This window comes from Budorcas taxicolor, chromosome 7 (assembly GCF_023091745.1).
Source record: "Budorcas taxicolor isolate Tak-1 chromosome 7, Takin1.1, whole genome shotgun sequence".
Taxonomy (NCBI): domain Eukaryota; kingdom Metazoa; phylum Chordata; class Mammalia; order Artiodactyla; family Bovidae; genus Budorcas; species Budorcas taxicolor.
In genome coordinates this window covers 24,489,611-24,508,677 of record NC_068916.1, presented here as the reverse complement: position 1 = coordinate 24,508,677, position 19,067 = coordinate 24,489,611, and the positions used below count along the sequence as shown (strand labels likewise).

At 37.5% G+C, this 19,067-nt stretch overlaps 1 protein-coding gene across 1 annotated transcript in view; it reads left to right on the top strand.

Annotated features, from left to right (window-relative positions):
* ADAMTS19 (ADAM metallopeptidase with thrombospondin type 1 motif 19) overlaps positions 1-19,067 on the top strand; it is a 276,785-nt gene that overhangs the window by 220,996 nt on the left and 36,722 nt on the right. Inside the window, exons 18-20 of the mRNA XM_052643941.1 lie at positions 3,293-3,446; positions 12,599-12,734; positions 18,124-18,328. Coding sequence (XP_052499901.1) covers positions 3,293-3,446; positions 12,599-12,734; positions 18,124-18,328 — 495 coding nt within the window. The remainder of the gene's footprint in view (positions 1-3,292; positions 3,447-12,598; positions 12,735-18,123; positions 18,329-19,067) is intronic.

The window sequence follows — 19,067 nt, the reverse complement described above, 5'->3', positions numbered from 1 at the left end:
GACTGACTACACAGCTAGTGTGCTTTTCATTCTGGTGGCAGAGTCGGAGATTCACACACTTCAGCATCTGAGTCCACACATAAAAACAACTGTAAAACACAGTCAACTGACTGTTTATTTGGAGTGTGATGTCCCACGTTGTTTAGCATCTCCAAACAGTTTAAGTTGAATTTGTTGCCAACTGGAGACATCTGTGTTGCCAGTCTAGGCACCAGAGGTTCAAATCTCATTGGCCCATTTGCTTTTCCCTAGTTGAATGTGCCTGCACATCACCTGAGGTTCTTGTTCTTATTAACGTGAACACTGGTCTGCCACTACTACTGGTTCACTGACCACATTTCAAGAATGTTTTGTAGAACTGCAGTCAGCAGGCTTTACCAACAAGAATGCATGAAGGGAGGGATGCATAAAGGGAGTAAGGTGAGTTCCATGAGGCCTTCTGTTCAAATCTGAATAATAGTAATAATATACATCATTCATCAAGCACTGAGAGCAGACCCTGTCCAGAAGTGCTTTATATTCATTATGGCATTTAATCCTCAAAATAACACCATGTGATATGTGTTATTATTGTTCCATTTTACAGATTTAGAAAACACTAAATATTTAAAAGATTAAGTACTGTGCTCAGTATCTCCCAGTAAGTTATTTTGTTGTTGTGATTCAGTCATGTCCGGCTCTGCAACCCCATGGACTGCAGCACTCCAGGTTTCCCTGCTTTGAATAAATTAGATGTTAATCCATCTTCTATGCTGCCTTTCCTGATACAAAGATCAAACCTAAGTTCTTTATACCCAAGAGCTTTGGATCATAATTAGGCATACACTTTAAATAATGTTTTTGTTCATCTCCCCACAGTTACTTTGGATCCTGTAATTTGAATTGGAAACTCCACTCTGTGCCCTCTGCCATCTGGAGAGAGGGGGAAAAATGACTAAACAAACATCATATGACCAATATCTGGCTCTTTCCATGATTGGGTCACTTAGAATAACAACATTATCAACAACAAACATATGTTTAATGATTTGGTTGCTGAAAACGCCATCATGTTTCCTCCCTTACATGAGGGTAACCTACATATTTTTATGGGACAAGACTGAGGCTCTTTCAGTGAGCCTCTAATTCAAAATTTTAAAACTGTATGTGAGACCTTACTGTTGGGCAGAGGGAGTTTCCTTGCTGCAGAATCCTTAATCTGACTGGTAATTACCAAGGTTTTTCCTGGAAGCATGAAACATAATTAAAGTCAGTGAACTATGTCTAAAAGAAGGCATCTATGTGACCTGGATTTATTCAGTAATCCAAAGGAAACTGCACTTCTAAAGATATTTTTCTTTAATGACTATTACAGATTGAAAGCCGGTACTGAACTTTAAAAGGCAATACCTTCTGTGCCATGCTTCAGTATGAGCCCCTCAGCTGTAACTTTCCTTCTTGCAAAGAATACTGCCAAATTCAGATGGTTTAAGAAAGAGCTAATGATTTTGTAACTAATGTTTATTTTAATGGAATTAGATGTTCAAGGACAATCAAATGTCCTATTAATGAAAAGGTAGTTTTTTAAGAAAAACAGACACATTTTCATGTAATTAAATAAGTTGACAAATAACTTATTTATATGTTCATTTCATCAATTTAAAAATCATGTAATTGTCTGGTCCTGTTCATAAACAAGGTGACTTCATCTCTCCCATTTTTTTTAGCTTATTGAGCTGAAAAATCACTAGCAACATGAAATGAGATATTTAAAGTCAAAACAAACACTGTAATGTGCTTACAATCAGTATTCAACATGTTACATATATGTGACTTTTAAAAGTATTATTTTTATTGTTGATCTAGTTGATTCATAATGCCATCATACTAATTCCTCAATCCACATATTAAAATGTGTTATAGTATTTCTGTTAATATATTGAGGCAAAATCTTAAGGAAAAAAGTTAAAAAAATTAACCTTGAACTCCTTTTTTTCCCAATTAAATGTTAACTCTGTAACCTATCATTACAACTACCTTGATATACATTAAATATCAAAATTCTCTAATATTTGAATAAAATTTAAAATATATATATATTTATTTATATATCACATCTTGTTATATAGATGCTTCCCTTGTGGCTCAGCTGATAAAGAATCCGCCTGCAATGCAGGAGACCTGGGTTTGATCCCTGGGTTGAAAAGATCCCCTGGAGAAGGGAAAGGCTATCCAATCCAGTATTCTGGGCTGGAGAATTCCATGGACTGTATAGTCCATGGGGTCTCAAAGAGTCAGACACAACTGAGCCACTTTCACTGTTCCATAAATCCTCAGATCCATAGACGTCATATATCCCAAGGGCTTGTTTGACATATTTGATGCAAATGAATTTATAAAGAAACATATATTTTCATTCATTCTTTTATTTTAAATGAGTATATTTCATGTATTTTTCTTTCATTTAAAATATGTATGGTTGTACCATACATGATGGTACAGTTCTAAGCTTGATATTGTGTACTATGGGATAACATCACAGACATGGTTACTGCTTATGATTTAGTCCAGTGTAACCCACAGTTCAACCATTATGATTTATACTGTCTACATATGTATACTGTTTACATACATGTACATAACTGTACCATTATTAAGTTACTTTGCCTTTAAAAGTTTTTTTTTTTAACATAAATTTCTTTTCAAAGGAAATGATCTTTACTGTAAATGAAAAGTTAGTAACCTTGCCAAAATTAAAGCTTAACTGTAAGCACACATGGAATAATATTCTTGTTCTCCAATTGGCTTAGAAGTTCTCTTCCCCTTATGGAGTGAAATGACTCCCAAAGTCTTCTGTCCTCTTCCTCTGTTGACACAGGGTCTTATCACTCATATTTTTCTAATATGAGTGAAAAGGCTTCATTTGATACCGGATTGTGGGTTATATCTTGATGTTATATAGGGCACATGTCCCTGTCCCCCCTACTAAAGTCATCTCATACGTGTACCATGCTTTGGAAGACTGTGTAGCCCGTTGACTTGGGAGAAAATAACATGGTATCTCTGACCTCATTCAAATGGGCTATTTTTTCATACCATCGTTAGCTCAGAGCTAAGTGTATAATTCCAGTGTTTACAGAAGTAGGACAGTTTCAGCATTTAAGCGACAAGGTCACAAATCTACTATGTATGGATGGAACACACACCCCATACCAAAAGCATTTTAAGGTATCCATATCCTTAGTTTTATGCTTCACATTGAATATGCTCTGATTTGATCCCTCTGCTTTGAACCCTTCTATATATATTATAGGTGCTGCTGTTTCAAGACCAGAATTATGGTCTTCACTATGAATACACCATCCCATCAGACCCTCCTCCAGAGAATCAGAGCTCCAAAGCACCTGAACCCCTTTTCATGTGGACACACACAGGCTGGGAAGATTGCGATGCCACATGTGGAGGAGGTGAAGGATTTTTCATTATCCGTCTTTCCAAAATAGCTGTTTTCCAATTAACTGTTGACAGTTAAGACAGATCCATAACCCCTTATCTAAAATTTCAAACTCCATGAAGGATTGGAAATTGAAAGTTTTTTGAAACACATTTCATGTCTAAATGCCTGAACTATTTTGTAGCAAAATATGGCATGAATTAAAGAAAGGCTGTTTGCAGTTGTTACATATCTCACTCAATATGATTACTCACTGCATTGCTTTTCATCAATATTAACACTTATGGGGGGTGCCCTGTACATCATGCAGGTTGTTATATGATATTCATACACTTTTATTTTTACTTGGGACACTATGTCATTTAGAGTTCAGACAGACGAGAAAAAAACAAACAAACAAAAAACATACTAAAATAAGTAACCAGAAGACTAAGTGGAGTGGATTCCAGAGAAAATGGCGTGTGATGAATTGAAGAAAGGACTCACGGTAACAGGAAATGTTGAAAGAATAAAGCAGAGAAATGTGGCATTAACTGGAGAGGAATATGCGTCAAAGAGTTTATTGTTTTTTTAATAGGGAAAATTATACATGATTGCTTGCCAGTGTATGTTTTCTAGAACAGAACAGAACAGAAAACTAGTGATGCAAAGGAGAGAACAAAACATTTCTGGAGTAATGTCTTCAGTTGGCAAGGTGGATGGAATAGAATAGGGCTTCAGAAAGAAGTATAGATAGCCTAGTAACAGGAGAAAAGACAGTATTTTGAACAGAATCAGTTGTTGGAAACTTACGGTGGTACTCCTTTTGGTTGATTCTATTTTTATCAAGATAGTCCATTCTTCCGAGACTAAAGGTGGAAAAGATGTTGGAATTTTGAAAAGAGAGGAAATGTGAGGTGGTCACTTAAGAGAAAAAGAAAATGAATGAAATGGTACTTGTTTTGACCATATGGTAGCACTGATGGTCCATCTGATGTTGAAGTTCATGAATTCAGCTTGACACTTATGTCAGAGTGGTACATTACCCTCCAGGTATGTATAGCATAGAGATGTACTTGTGATGTAAGTTTCGGAATTGCCATGTGAGTGTAATAAAAGGTTTGACCTGAGGTTGTATGTAAGGAGCTGAAAATGATTGACCATGGAATTTAGTTGTATGCAGAGAAAAGCAAAGATATGAAGGACTTGAAAGACAGTCAAATCATGGTAGCACTAATGAATTTTAGGGCCTGGTGGGGTTAAAGAACTTTTAGAGTCAGAAGACTTTTAGACTTAAGAAGAGGGCTGGAAATACAGGAGATAGTGACAGAAAATAGAGCTGAAAGTATAGAGGGGATATGTATGTGAAGTCGCTCAGTCATGTCCGACTCTTTGCGACCCCGTGGACTGTAGCCTACCAGGCTCCTCCCTCCATGGGACCCTCCAGGCAAGAGTACTGGAGTGGGTTGCCATTTCCTTCTCCAATAGAGGGGATATAGTTATTAGTAATAACAAGACCAGAAGAGTTAGTGGCTTCAGTGAAGTGAAAGGACACATCTTTGGGACGAGAAGAGAGCCTGGAACTGAGAGTCCATGGTGTTGAAGAATCATTCAAATGACTATAGTAATTACAAAAAGAATTATGTTATTGGATAGCCAACAAGGACCTATTGTATAGTACATGGAACTCTGCTCAATGTTATGTGGGAGGGGTGGATGAGAGGGGTGTTTGGGGGAGAATGGATACATGTATATGTATGGCTGAGTCTCTTCGCAGTTCACCTGAAACTATGACTACATTGTTAATTGGTTATACCCCAATACAAAAGTGAAAGTTCAAAAAATTTTTTTAAAAAGTGTATAGGGAGCAGTATTAGAAAATAGAACAATAATCCAGGAGCTTAAATTCTTAGAGTGAAAAGAGAGATTGATCCAGGGGTTGGTGTTTGGCTGCATCAAGAAGGGGATGGCACTGCATGGCCTGCCCCAAAGCTGTATGTTTAGGAAGAAGGGAGAATGGTCTGCCTCTAGATGCAAAAGTATGGAGTGTAAGCAAGAAAATGGCCACCCCACTGGCAACCATGGAGAAAGCAAGAAATGGTTTCTTCAGGAGACAGGAGAAAAAGGTACCGGGAACATCCAGAGTTTCAGAGACAGGGGAGTAGCTGCTTTTGCTAGAGCACTTGGAGCTCTGGGACTCTCCCCTGGAACTCTGGAACTCCAGGAACACATAGCCCCAGAGTAAAGGCAATGTGGTAGGCCAGGAAGGGGAAGATTATACAGAGCAGGCTTTGCTCCTGGGGGTTATAGAGTAATTATAACAAAAGAATTTCTAGTCACAATTTAAAAGCTTGTAGCAAGTCATCCTTGGCACAATGGAATTTTCATTGGCCATAGTTCTTCAGGGCCCCGTTATCACCATGTGACTTCGATCCTGTCTCCTCTGGTCCTCTCCTGCTGATGCTCCCATGTACACCCAAATTCCTGTGCTTCGACTTCACCCATTTCTTACTGATGCCAGGGCCCATAGCACTTAAGGGGCTCTGCTTCACATCCCCTCTCCATAAAAAGGCAAAACACAGATAGAAACAAACATTTAAAGTGAAAATTCACAGAGTTCTTTCTTCCTTAGTATAACTCAGACAAGAATGACCAGCCACTGTCCCATGGTGGGTCATGAGGAAACTGAGCAATGAAAATGTTGCTGGTTCCTATTACTGCACTGAAAGGCAGTCATTAAAATCTGTTTACATTTGAGACTCTAGACAGGAAAATGTTTGCCCAGTGAATTTTATTATCCTCATTTTTTTTTTCATTCTGCTGTAATTGTGGTCTAGTAAAAGCTTCAGAAGTAAACATACAGAACTTGTCAGTCTTCAGTTTAAACAAGAAAATTTGGGGGGTTAATTTTTTTTTCCCCAAATCATACAGCCTAGAATATATTTTGTCACTTGCTAGGCTTTAAGAAATGGAAGTTCAGTATAAGTTACTTTAGGTTCAAAGTCAGACGGGCTTTTAGATATTCTTAAGCATGACTGTGTAATTATTAATGTGAGAAAATCGAAGTGCATAGAAATTAAGTGCTTTTGCACGGTCACATGTCCAGTGGGAGTGGAGCCAAAATTAGAATCCAGAACTCCTGAGTTCAGATCTTCTTTCCTCTTTGTCATACACTTCCTTCAGGAACAGCTCAGGGATTTAGTGATTTCATCCCACAAAATATAGCATGTCCCTTAAAAGGATTACATAGGTTTTCTTTGGATTCAAAGAGATGTTTTATTTAATCTGTTAAATACAAAGTTAGCTATGTCCTTACTTTTATTTCAAACGGCTTATTTTATAAAAGTCCTAATTATAAGCAACTTCTATATGACTTGCACTTGAACAGACCTTCTCTTTCAGATCTGTTCCATTGTGTTTAGCCAACAGTTTTCAATTATCTCTGACTATGTTAATAGAATGTATATTCATTTCAGTGCCAAAATGTTTCTGGGCATTTGGATATTATTTTCCTTTGCAGTTCATAAATAAAGTGGATGGACAGGGTTTCAAGAATCGCATCATTTCTGACTGTTTTGTTGATTTTATAGCCAGAAAGAGCTTTGTAACCTTTCAGCATATTCATGAATTAAATGAAAGTAAGTTCAAAGCACAGAACATTGGAAACAGATTCAGGCAAAATTTATCTTCAGCAGCAAAGAAGAATAATAGGACGATTCTGCTTCATAGAAATATTAAGCAAAAAAGAGCAAATAAATTATCACAGGGCAGTATACAATTTCAGTGTTTGACATAAGGTGTTTTTTTTAACACAGTTTTAAGGAACTACATTCCAGCAATAAGTGGGAACAATTAATGTTTTTTTTAAATACCTAGTTTTCAGTAGTTAAATTTTTATTATCATGATCTTTTATATCAGTATCTCTAAGTTTCAAAATAACCCATTAGAGTTCCTTTATTATGTGTCTATTAATTTATTGATACAAGTTATTAAAAGAAAAGTCTGAGATATAAAATTTTCTTCTTTTAGAAGAAATATTACTTTAGAATACCCAGTAATGCTGATGATCTTAAGTAAATTTTTCCAGCAGTTTTTAACATGTACACTTTTCATCACAATCTTGCAAATTCGAATCATACTCCTAGAAAACTTCGAATAGATGTATCACTTTGTACTTCAGCAACTGATCATTGATATTGGTCCTTTTATTTTCAAACATCTTAAAACATATTTGTGAAGTAAATATTTACTTTGCGTTGGTGTTCTAAGATATCTAAAAAATCTTTGAAGGAATGTTTTAAATTTATTTTGGCACCTCAAAAGTACAGGTCAGTGGATAAAGGATTTTTTTTTTAATAAAAGGTTGTTGGAAATGGTCTTGATCTTGAGAGGCAGCAGCGATCTATAATTCCATAATACCTGAAGGTTTTTTTGTGAAATCCGCATCCTGCATACCACATACAGTAACTGCATTACTCTAAGTCTCATTTTTAATCTAGTAGGTGAATTAATGACATAAAACCTAGAATGAAGGCCCTCAAATTTAATAACCTGTTTTGAAATAAATGAAGAGTTAAATATGCTTTTAGAAAATCTGAACAGATACAGTTTGAAAAGGGAAAAAACAAGTCAACATTCCACATTCTTCACATTAATCCAGATCCTGCTAACTTATGACTTTTATGCTGTTCGCCTTCCATTGTGATATCCTCTAGACACGGCTCTCCTTAGCCATGGCCAGAGTCCCTGGATGCACCCAAGCCTTTGGGTCCAAATTGAGGCAATATCTCAGTGTACAAATGCCTGTATCTTATTAAGGGTGCTGGGTTTTTCTGTTTTTCCCTTTCACAGGCACTTTGCCTGTACCATTGTAAATGTTATTAGCCAAAGAAAATGCACCAAAATATATGTTTGCTCTTCTCTGCATTATTTAGATTCAATAATATTTCATGTCATTTCATGTCCTACTTTCTTTACTTAAATTAATAGGAACAGTTATATTCATGTAAACTCTTTATAACTTTGAATTGTAACACCTAAATGATAATCCATTTGTTTGATTTGCTATACATAATTATTCCCCATAATTGGTCATTAAGTTTGCAAATGATTTTTTTTACCATTTTAGGAAACACGGTGTTGAGATGAACCTCTTACTGTGGCAAGTTCTTTGGGCTTGAATTACGTGTTTATATTTCATTTAGTGATCCCTTTACCAATACCGACTGTACTTGTACTTTTGCTGAATAATTCAGAGATGAGTACTTTTTGTTTTTAGAGAATTTACTGTCCTCCCTGGTAGGGGTTAGATAATAATAAAAGCACCATACAGAGTATGTACGGAGAGCTGTAGAAGGCCTTCCAGGGATATGCATAAGTGCAGAGGCCCTAGGGTTAGTGGGAATGTTTATTAGGTACAAAATATGAGAATCAAGCTGTGGGAAATTATTTGACAAAAAAGGTAGAAGCCAGTTTGTGAAGATGTTAGGCACTCAAAATATAAAGACTGATGAATTACACACCAGATATGAAGTTGTTTGATATTCTCAATAAGAGAACAAACAGGTCTTGTCGCTAATCTGGCCTCAGTTTGCCCCTCTGTAAAATGGGCCTGATATTCCCTACCCTCAGCTCCTCACACATAAGGGTGCCGTGGCAGCAGACATTCAGCTTCCTTAGCAGAAAGGTGTGGTGTTCTGGAAGGTTACTGGATCTGCTTGAAGAGGAACAGTAAAAAGAAGGGAAAATGAAGCCCACATCAGTTGTTTCATCTTGTTGCTTGTTAATAGGAAAACAAAGCAAAGACTCTTTCCTGTTTCTGAGACAGAGAGGCCAGACCAGTTAAAGTGTTAGGCACTCAAGTTAAATTTCACTTGAAAGTTAGGGGATACTGTTTAAATTTTTGTGTGTATGTAAATGACAAGATCAGTTAGGAACAATACAGAATGCATTTTTTTTTCCATTAAAATAAAAATGAAATTGTCCTATTAATGTTAAGCCCAAACTGTGTGGGGAAAAATGTTTTATAGAAATGTAAGAAGAATGACTAAGAATGAAAGGACATGACGTAATTTTAGAACCTGCTCAAGTTAAAAAATGTATGCTTGAAAAATAAGCAGCCGTCTACGTTCTACTCAGAGAAAAGACCTTTTTCCTCATTTAATCATTTTTACTTTTGGCTTAGTTGCTTGCTAGTCATTGTTAGTATAATTAAAAATTATAAGAGAAAATTGTGAGACAAATGAATACATATAGTCTCTTTCATATAGAGTTCCCCAATTTTAGTAAAAAGTTTGGAATGTACTTACCTTTCTATGGATGATATGTTGAATAAATTGTGGTCCATTCACAGCAGGAATTACTAGTTGGCAATAACAAGGAACAGATGATTGATAGAACTATAAAGATGAGTCTCCAAGGGGATCATGCTGGGTTGAAAAAAATATCAGTCCCCAGTAGTATGATATTTTCAAAACATTCTTGAAATGAAAAAAATCATAGAGATGGAGAATAGGCTAGTAGTTGCCAGGACTTAACTGACTGGTGGATGGTAGGGGAAGTGAGTGTGGCTCTAAAAGGGTAACTGAGGGATTCTTGCGGGGGTGGAAATATTGCGCATCTTGACAATATCAATGTCAGTCTTTTGCCAGGGATGCTGTAGTATAGTCTTGCAAGTCACTACCATTGCGGGGAACTGGATAAAGGGTATTCAGATCCTCTTATTTCCCAAAGTAGATGTGGGTAAAAAATTATTTCAAAATTAAAAAGTAAACTTTTCAAAAAAAGTTTGAAATATCTTATAACATGTAGAGAATTTCACTTATGCATCCTGAAATACTCAACCTACTCCTCGAGCTGTTTCCTCGTACATGATGCAGGTTTCAGAAATGTGATCTACCTGAGTGAAATAGAGTTCTATTAAAAATAGCCATTATACCAGCTTATCTCTGAGACTGGAAAAGAAGGAACATAATATAATATCTAGTTTTTGTTAACTGTCTTCAGAGAACAAAGAATCAGTAAATTAAAATTACCCTTCCTTTTAAAATTTTGCCCAAATTTGGTGATAAGATGAATTCGTAATGGTTATTGTATTTTGTTTATAATTAATTTAGAACATCAAAACAGATTTCCCCAATAATAATTTAGTGGGAATGCCCCAGAGATGAAGTTAATTGCCATAAAGCAAATAATACACTGTCAACAGCTTGCATCTACTCAAGATTCAGGCAGGAGGCCAGTTACTTCATCACTTTTCTGTTCGTCCCTTGGTTCCACAGTATTGGATGCATTGTAAATACTGCTATTAGATGCTAGAATGGAAATTTCCTGTGTTGGCTGGGACATAAAAATATATAAAAGAAAAAAATCAAACAATAACATTTCCATATGGCCTTAGGATCCTGGTTGTATTTTCATAGGCATAATGTGACTGTAGCTGAGCATTAGATTTTTTTCCCCCTTGATTCTTTTGTTTTTGTTCAATGAAATTTTTTAAAAGTAGGGCTAAACCCTCTTCTGTCTGCCAAAAAACTTACGATGTGAGCTTATTTGCTACAGTGTGGATGGAAATGTCCCAATTCTTATTCACACAGCTTCATATTTTGTTAGAACACCAGTAAGGCACTCCATGTATTGGTGCCAATACCTGTATCTCTTTTGATATATCAGTACTTGAAAGATTTTTGTCATTAGCTCAGCATGTCACCTCTGGGCCAGCATAACTAAAGTTAGATGCTTTCTGAGTAAAGGAAAAAATGCAGTATAATTAGCTCTGAGTTATTCATTCCGTGACTACAGTGAATTTCAGCAAAAGCTTTCTGGATATTGTCTGTTTGTCATCCTTCTGTGCCATGGTTGTGAAAAGCATTAAATTTAAATTAATTTAGATAACTCCATCTATTCTGTAAAAGAGTGCCTTATGACTATGAGGTTTTAAATTAGATTTTAAAACAAATATTTCAAAAAAAGCAACATTTATTTTAATCCTGCTTTTAGGTAAGCATCATTGTCATGTAGAAATAATACATACATATGCTAGCATTATACAAAATTTGTGTACTATCTATTCATTTTATGGGTCAGGTCATAAAAGAGCACCCGAAGCATAGGGAAACTAGGCTGATGTTGACCAAAAATCTCCTGAGTTCTCACATTTAGGTAACTGCTACCTAGTAAGGCTGGTTTTCTCTGTGAAGAAAATGTAACATTGTAAGTCATTTCTGCTTCTCTGAGTTTCCTAATTATTATTGCATGACAGTCATAGGACCCTAACTAATGGGCCTTTCAATAGTGACACAAAGACTTGTGATTTTTTTTTTTCTTAATCCTCATGACCTGTCTGGCTTTACAGTTATTGACTGATTTAATTATTTTTATAGGGTCAAGCAAGTTACATTAGATTATTAAATCCTATATAGATATTTAGACTGTTTTAGGAAAACAGAATCAGCACATATGTAGTTGGCTTTTTCAGTGTAAGATGAAATAATATAAGTGTTGTCAAGAGGGAGTGCTTACAAAGTTCTGAGCGAAATGAGTATCACATACAAATAGTCATTTTTACCTCTTATAATCAAACTTCATCTTACCAGAGAAAGGAAAAAAGCCCATTTTCTGAAATCTTGTGAAAAATGGGAAAACTGCCATGGTTTTTCTTAGAGAATAGGATAATCATTAGGGAATGAGTATTTCTTGAATTCTTGGGTTCTTTACCAAAAGTGACAACAAAGATTTGAGTTATACTCAAAATAAGCTTACCTCCTAAAACTTACCCCCGATGGTGTACAGCCAGATGATAAAATGTTCACACGTTTATATGAGTGTTTATGTGCTTTTGTGACAGCACGGAGACTTTATAAAAATACAGCTGTGCACCACTGAATGCTAAAAGATGATACAGTCCTTTATAAGTGTCTTTAATTAATCTTATCAACTTATGCTACCATAATCTTTTTGTATTATAAAGCTTGCCATTTAGTTGCTAACAATTAAAAAAATTATTATTCATCTTACTTAAGGCTAGAGATACATTTTGTTTTGCAAATTATAAATAATATCATCTTCATTGATCTAATCTAAAATTTGTATAAAATATGAAAAGTACAAGCCTAAGAATACCTCCTAAATCCATTGCATAGAGGCCTATAACAACAATTCTTTCTATGTTTATTTGCTCTTTTCAGGAGAAAGGAAAACAACAGTGTCTTGCACAAAAATCATGAACAAAAATATCAGCATTGTGGATAACAAGAAATGCAAGTACTTAACAAAGCCGGAGCCACAGATTCGCAAGTGCAATGAGCAGCCGTGCCAAACAAGGTAAACCTGTCTCCCCACTCAGTAAAGAATCACAGTTTCTTAAAAGCAGTGCAATGTGTTGTGTACCAAAATGAAAGGCTTTAAATAAGCAAGGTCTAAGAAAGAAGGCAATGGCAACTCACTCCAGTACTCTAGCCTGAAAAATCCCATGGATGGAGGAACCTGGTAGGCTGCAGTCAACAGGGTCCCTAGGAGTCGGACATGACTGAGCAACTTCACTTTCACTTTCATGCATTGGAGAAGGAAATGGCAACCCACTCCAGTGTTCTTGCCTGGAGAATCCCAGGGAAGGAGGAGCCTGGTGGGCTGCCATCTATAGGGTCGCACAGAATCAGACATGACTGAAGCTACTTAGCAGCAGCAAGAAAGGTGCGTAATCAACTCTAGGGAACGAGTGTTGGAGAAGCAAGGCTAGGCTTGATGTCCACTTTATCTATTGTTCACAGTGTGAAAACAACTCCTAACTGAATAAGGAAGGAGTAGTTAAAATTATTTGGTAACTTATTGGTCACCTCTTCAGAAATCTGATTATTTGACTGAATTCAACTACTCATTCCTAAATTCTCCAAAATGGTATGTTAGGACCTGCCAATGATGATATGAACCAAAGTGGGACTGACCAGGACCCAGTCCCTGACACAGCAATGAGAGCATTTGGTCCTTCCAGCCCCCAAGTTTAGATTCTCACTTCTTTGCCCCAGAGACAAACTGTTTGATTCTTGATCTCTGATCACCAGATTCCTGACCTAGGTCCAAGTTATTAGAAAATTGGTTCCTTTGGTCCCCTGTGACTTTCTCAGTGAGTAATAAGCAACAAAGCAGGCAAGAAACCCATGAGTAGGGGATAGAACAGCCCATGCTGAGCAGCTTAAAGTGATGTAGAAGGAAGGATACCCCTCAGTAACCAGCAGAGATGGGTGAATGGAACCTAAGCATGACTTCGGAGCAGGCTCGCAGCAAGGCTGTGCAGAATGGTTTCTGGCACAGGGCTCCTGAAAAATCACTGTGCTCTCATATAAAAATTGATATTGGGCTTGAGTGGCCCCAGTGTCATTCGTCCTCACAGCTTTGAAGGATAGAGTGACAAAAAGAGTCTGAGGCTGACTTGATTTCTCTAGAATCTGGAAACAGAGACTTTTATTCTATCCTGACACTCAGAGATCTGTTGAAGCTCCGTGAGTTAGGGCATATGCATGAGTTCTTAGGGAGTCACGATTGATCTCCTGTCCCAGTAGTTTCTGCAGTGGAGTCACAGTGAATGTATACATCCCACAACTCAGATATTCAGAGAACTCGTAGCTTTGGGGCGCTCTCTAAGATAAGCTTCCTCGTGACCTTCCACCACAATGTATGGGGAGCTAAAGGAGAAGGAGCGGGAGAGCTGCCAATTAACTATATTTAGGCTTTTTCTGTCTTCAGTAATCTCTCTGGGAATTAGTGTCACACAGGCTAATGCTCAGTTCTTCTGGTTTCTCTTTTCCCCTCCACCTTCCCCCATCAGATGTAGCACCGCATCCGAGTTCCCTCTGTTTCTGGCTTATTGCAAAACTATCCATATCTGGCTCATGCTATGTTAATGAGGGAGAAGGCAATGACACCCCACTCCAGTACTCTTGCCTGGAAAATCCCATGGATGGAGGAGCCTGGAAGGCTGCAGTCCATGGGGTCGCTGAGGGTCGGACACGACTGAGCGACTTCACTTTCACTTTTCACTTTCATGCTTTGGAGAAGGAAATGGCAACCCACTCCAGTGTTCTTGCCTGGAGAATCCCAGGGATGGTGGAGCCTGGTGGGCTGCCGTCTATGGGGTCGCACAGAGTCGGACACGACTGAAGCGACTTAGCAGCAGCATGTTAATGAGAGCTTAAATAATTTGGATAATCTTGTCTTCCTCTACAAAGCTGAAATTTCAAGACTTGCTTTTCTGTAGACTCAGTATATTTAAGGTATCAAAAGCTGATTACTACTTTTTCTTTCCTTTGCATTCATGCTCTAACAGTCCTACCCTCCTCCCTGACAGGGAAAAGCATGCTCTTAAAGAATAGAATATTAATATGTAAAAGAATATCCAAAAGAAAAAAGTATACTAAAGTACTTTCAGTAATGCTTAACAGTCCCTTTGCTCCAGCCAGACTATATTCTTTTAATCCTAACTCTGTGGGTGAACCAATTAAGTGTTTTTGTAAGGCAAGGTACTAATCAACAGAAAGGGTGACCTAGGGAAATATTGTTGCCTAGAGTCAGGTCCTTGGTTCTTTTTCATTCGTTGCTAAGCAGATAGATACAGAAGCTAAATTTTTAGCTTTTGCCTTGTCAGCTAAAGAACTTGGATTTTTTGTTGTTATTATTACTATTCCTAAGAATTATCTTTTTTGTTTTCATCCCTTTTAATAGACATCAAATGCTAATTTACCTTGTGTTAAATAATTTATTAAAATGTTTCAAAACAGCATTTGTTTTATATACCATGTAGCTTTCCCATCTGGGTCAAAGAGCAGTGGCTTTTTCTGGTCTGTCGGGAACATTGAATGAACTGGATTTGAGGACTCTAGAACATTTTGTCACTTCCATACTGGGTCTGTGAAGAATCGGAGTATAAAGTACAGGCCAGTTATTGTTCATTCACTGACCTCAGCTATCTTGGGGGGGAAAATGCCTTGATAATGACTTGGTAAAATGAATGGTTTTAAAAGGTCAGTACATTCTGAGTGAAAAATTTTTTCAGCTGGAGACTGGAATCTCTCTTTTTGTTAGAGATTATTGTCTACTTTCCCTTGGAAAAGGAGGTGGTGTATTTTAACCACCAGGAAGCAATGTCAGTGAGGTTAACCAAAATATTGAAAAGCAATAAATGGATGCGGCAATTATGAGGAGTCATCACAGGAAAACTTGCCAAGACTTATTGCCATAGCACAAGTTTCATTCCTCTTGCTTTTTTTCCCCCACTATGGTGAGAAACATTCTAATTACTATTGACATTTATTGAAAAAGTCACCAAATAGCCTGATGTAACCTTGTGCACCATATAGAAAATACACTGATGCACTAGATGTGTAAGCAGTAGTCTTGCAGATAAGAAAATGAGATAATTCCAAATTAGATGAATTATAACATACAAAATGTTTCCCTTCACTACAGTGTGTTGCATATTTTTGTCCTTATTTTTCAGCAGTTTTCCAAGGAATGAAAAAAAGTGACTTTTTATTGTTGCACTATGGATCTCTAAAATTGATTTTATTTTAAAAATTTGAGATTTCATGAAATTGTAAATACTTCTCTTTTCAGTACTGTCTTCAGTAGTTCCATGGTTGGTTCCCTAGTTTAGGGGCAAGACATATAGATGGGTTTATATTGTTCTTATAGCCTAGGTATTCTTGTGGGGAAAGATAAAGCAGAAACTGAAATAAACTTGGAAGATAAATATTCTCTTTAGGAAAAATCCACTAGGGGACTCCATAGCAAACTGGTAGGTCTACATCATACTTGGTAGACGAGCAGACAGGAACTTTCTTAGAGGCAATATTGGAGTGCAAATGTTATTGTCATGTTTTCTTCTATTTTAGAAACAGGAGCATAGACTCATTTAGGATTGAGCCATTATGCAGATGCAAAAACTAGATGGCATGAGCGTGTGACTTCTCAAACTTTGGAGCATTGCCACAAGCCAGGTGACCGAGGGCAGAGGATAACAGGGTCCTTGTGGGATGGATGGAGAAAGTACTCCAGGAGGAAGGGTCTTGGACCTGGATGTTAAGGATCTAGGCTGCGGATGCCTCATAAATAAGTTCCATAAGGTGAAATAGAAAGGTCTAGAAGTCAGTTGAGCATATGGTTTATGTTCTAAGATAAACATAGAGAAATATAAGAATAATTATAAATTTACTCTGATATATACATAGAACATACTATATACTCAATGCCTTTTGTATGTCAGACAATACAATAATAAACACTAACAAATGAGAAACATGGAACCTTAGCAGCTGCTAAGTACTGTTTCACGAATATGGATAGTAAGGAACCCAGCATGACGCTCATGGCTTCTGATTGCCCTGTGCTATAGTGTTATGTAGATCATTTAGTAAGGGATTTAAGTCCCACTATTTGCATGTGTGCTAAGTCGCTTCAGTCATGTCTGACTCTTTGTGAACTTATGGACTGTAGCCCACCAGGCTCCTCTGTCCATGGGATTTTCCAGGCAAGAATACTGGGGTGGGTTGCCCTGCCCTCCTCTAGGGGATCTTCCCAACCCAGGGACTGAACCCATATCTCTTATGTCTCCTACACTGGCAGGTGTGTTCTTTCCCACTAGCACCACCTGGGAATCCCAAAATCCCCCTATAAGGTTATCTAAATAATCCGAAAGCCCCAGAGGGCTTTTTTTTTTTTTTTTTTTTGGACAGGAATCATGCAGATACCATATTTTATTAATCACTTTTCTGTCATAGGCCTTGGTTCCTTCCTGAAATAAATTTGGGGAGGTGTTTGAATGAGTGGTCCTCAGGGTTGATCCCAGTTTATTAGAAATGGAAGTGGCATAGAGATGTATCACTGCCCATAATGGTTGTTTGGAAAAAGGATCTTCATCTGTGTATTAAAATACATATGAATTGGCAGAATCAGTGAAATCTGAGAATAATATTGGAGTCCTGAGCACCTCTAAAATCAGCTCACTTTGCATGTAGCCTATCACTTCAATGCTAATGATCATTGTAACAAGATAACAGCTAGCCTAAAGAAGCAACTTTGGCCCTCCCTGGAGGGTCCACCGCAGACACAAAAACATGGTTGCAGGTGATGGGCATAATACGTTAGTGATTGCTTCCCCCAGGTAAGTGGGGTTCTCCAAGACAGGCTGCTTTTATTTGCTAATACCTGCACGAGTCCCCTTGTGAGGTAGTCGGCAGTCTCATTTCAGTTTCTGACTCCACAACCTTGTAACCTTAGGGAAGTCACTACACCTCCCCTTGCCTCAGTTTCCCTTCTGTAAATGCCCACAGAAGTTGTAGAACTTAACAGGTGGGGTTATTGTGAAGGTTCTAAATGCAGAGAATAGGAACAAACTCATTTATGTTAGCAGTTTTATTCTTGTTAGATCCCTCAATATGGCAATAGGACAGGCAGTAGCCAGCAAAGCATGCAATATGACAGGGCCTGAGTCTGATAAGTCCTTTGAGATTCTAATAAGAGCAAGGCTCTGAGATAAAAAGTATGGAGAATTCAAAGCAATAGAAAGCCTTGGTGTTGTAGGAAAAAACTCAAATATTAGTTAAAAAAACTACAGTGGTATAAACTTAATGTATTGCATTCTGCTAATTCTAACCATGTCAAAATATACAGTAAGTAGATATCTTTTAGTTTGTCTCACTGACTCTTGCTTCACTTTTAGATGGATGATGACAGAATGGACCCCCTGTTCACGAACTTGTGGAAAAGGGATGCAGAGCAGACAAGTGGCCTGTACCCAACAGCTGAGCAATGGAACCTTGACCAGAGCCCGGGAGAGGGACTGCGCGGGGCCCAAGCCTGCCTCCGCCCAGCGCTGCGAGGGCCAGGACTGCATGACTGTGTGGGAGGCGGGCGTGTGGTCCGAGGTATGGTCTCTACCCCGATGCTTCTCTGCTTTCTTCTGCCTTTCTGACTTTCAGCCTGTGTAAGGTTGTATTGTATCAAAATCAGAGTCTCTCTGCATGGCAGTTTTAATACTATTTATTGATTTTTCTGGTGCTAAAAGGAATACATTTATTTCAAATAATTTTGAAAGTAGGGAAAAACCGATTTACTCTTTATACTGTGAATATCGTAATAAAATCACGAGCATATATTATGTACATTTTAGAATCCAGATTTTTTATTTCTGTGCCATAAGTATACTCTATAGTGGGCACATATGCAAATGCACATTGACTCATTGTATATCTCTGAGCATTTAGAAGAGAAGGGAGAAGAAAGGATATTAACACTTGCCAGTCATTTCTTGTGAACAGGGCTTCTGTTTTTACCTCATAGTTAGTAACTTTTTGATATTTAATCACCAATGCAGAAAAGTTAAGTTTCACCATTTTATAATACTTTAGCTCAGAGAAATTAGTTTACTCAAAGTCCTACTAAGTGCTGGACCTGAGATTTGACCTCAGCACTACCTAACACCGCATATGTACCCACCAGCTTATAACGTGTAGCATACAGCTTTGACTCATGCCAAACTGTTTGCTTATTTTGTTATCAGGGTACATGTCTTCTCATGATGATTAACACCAGTTATTACTTTTATTTCCTAGCCACTCCAAAGCATTTTAGGTGGGCTTGTGGGTGCATACACGAACACCCTCA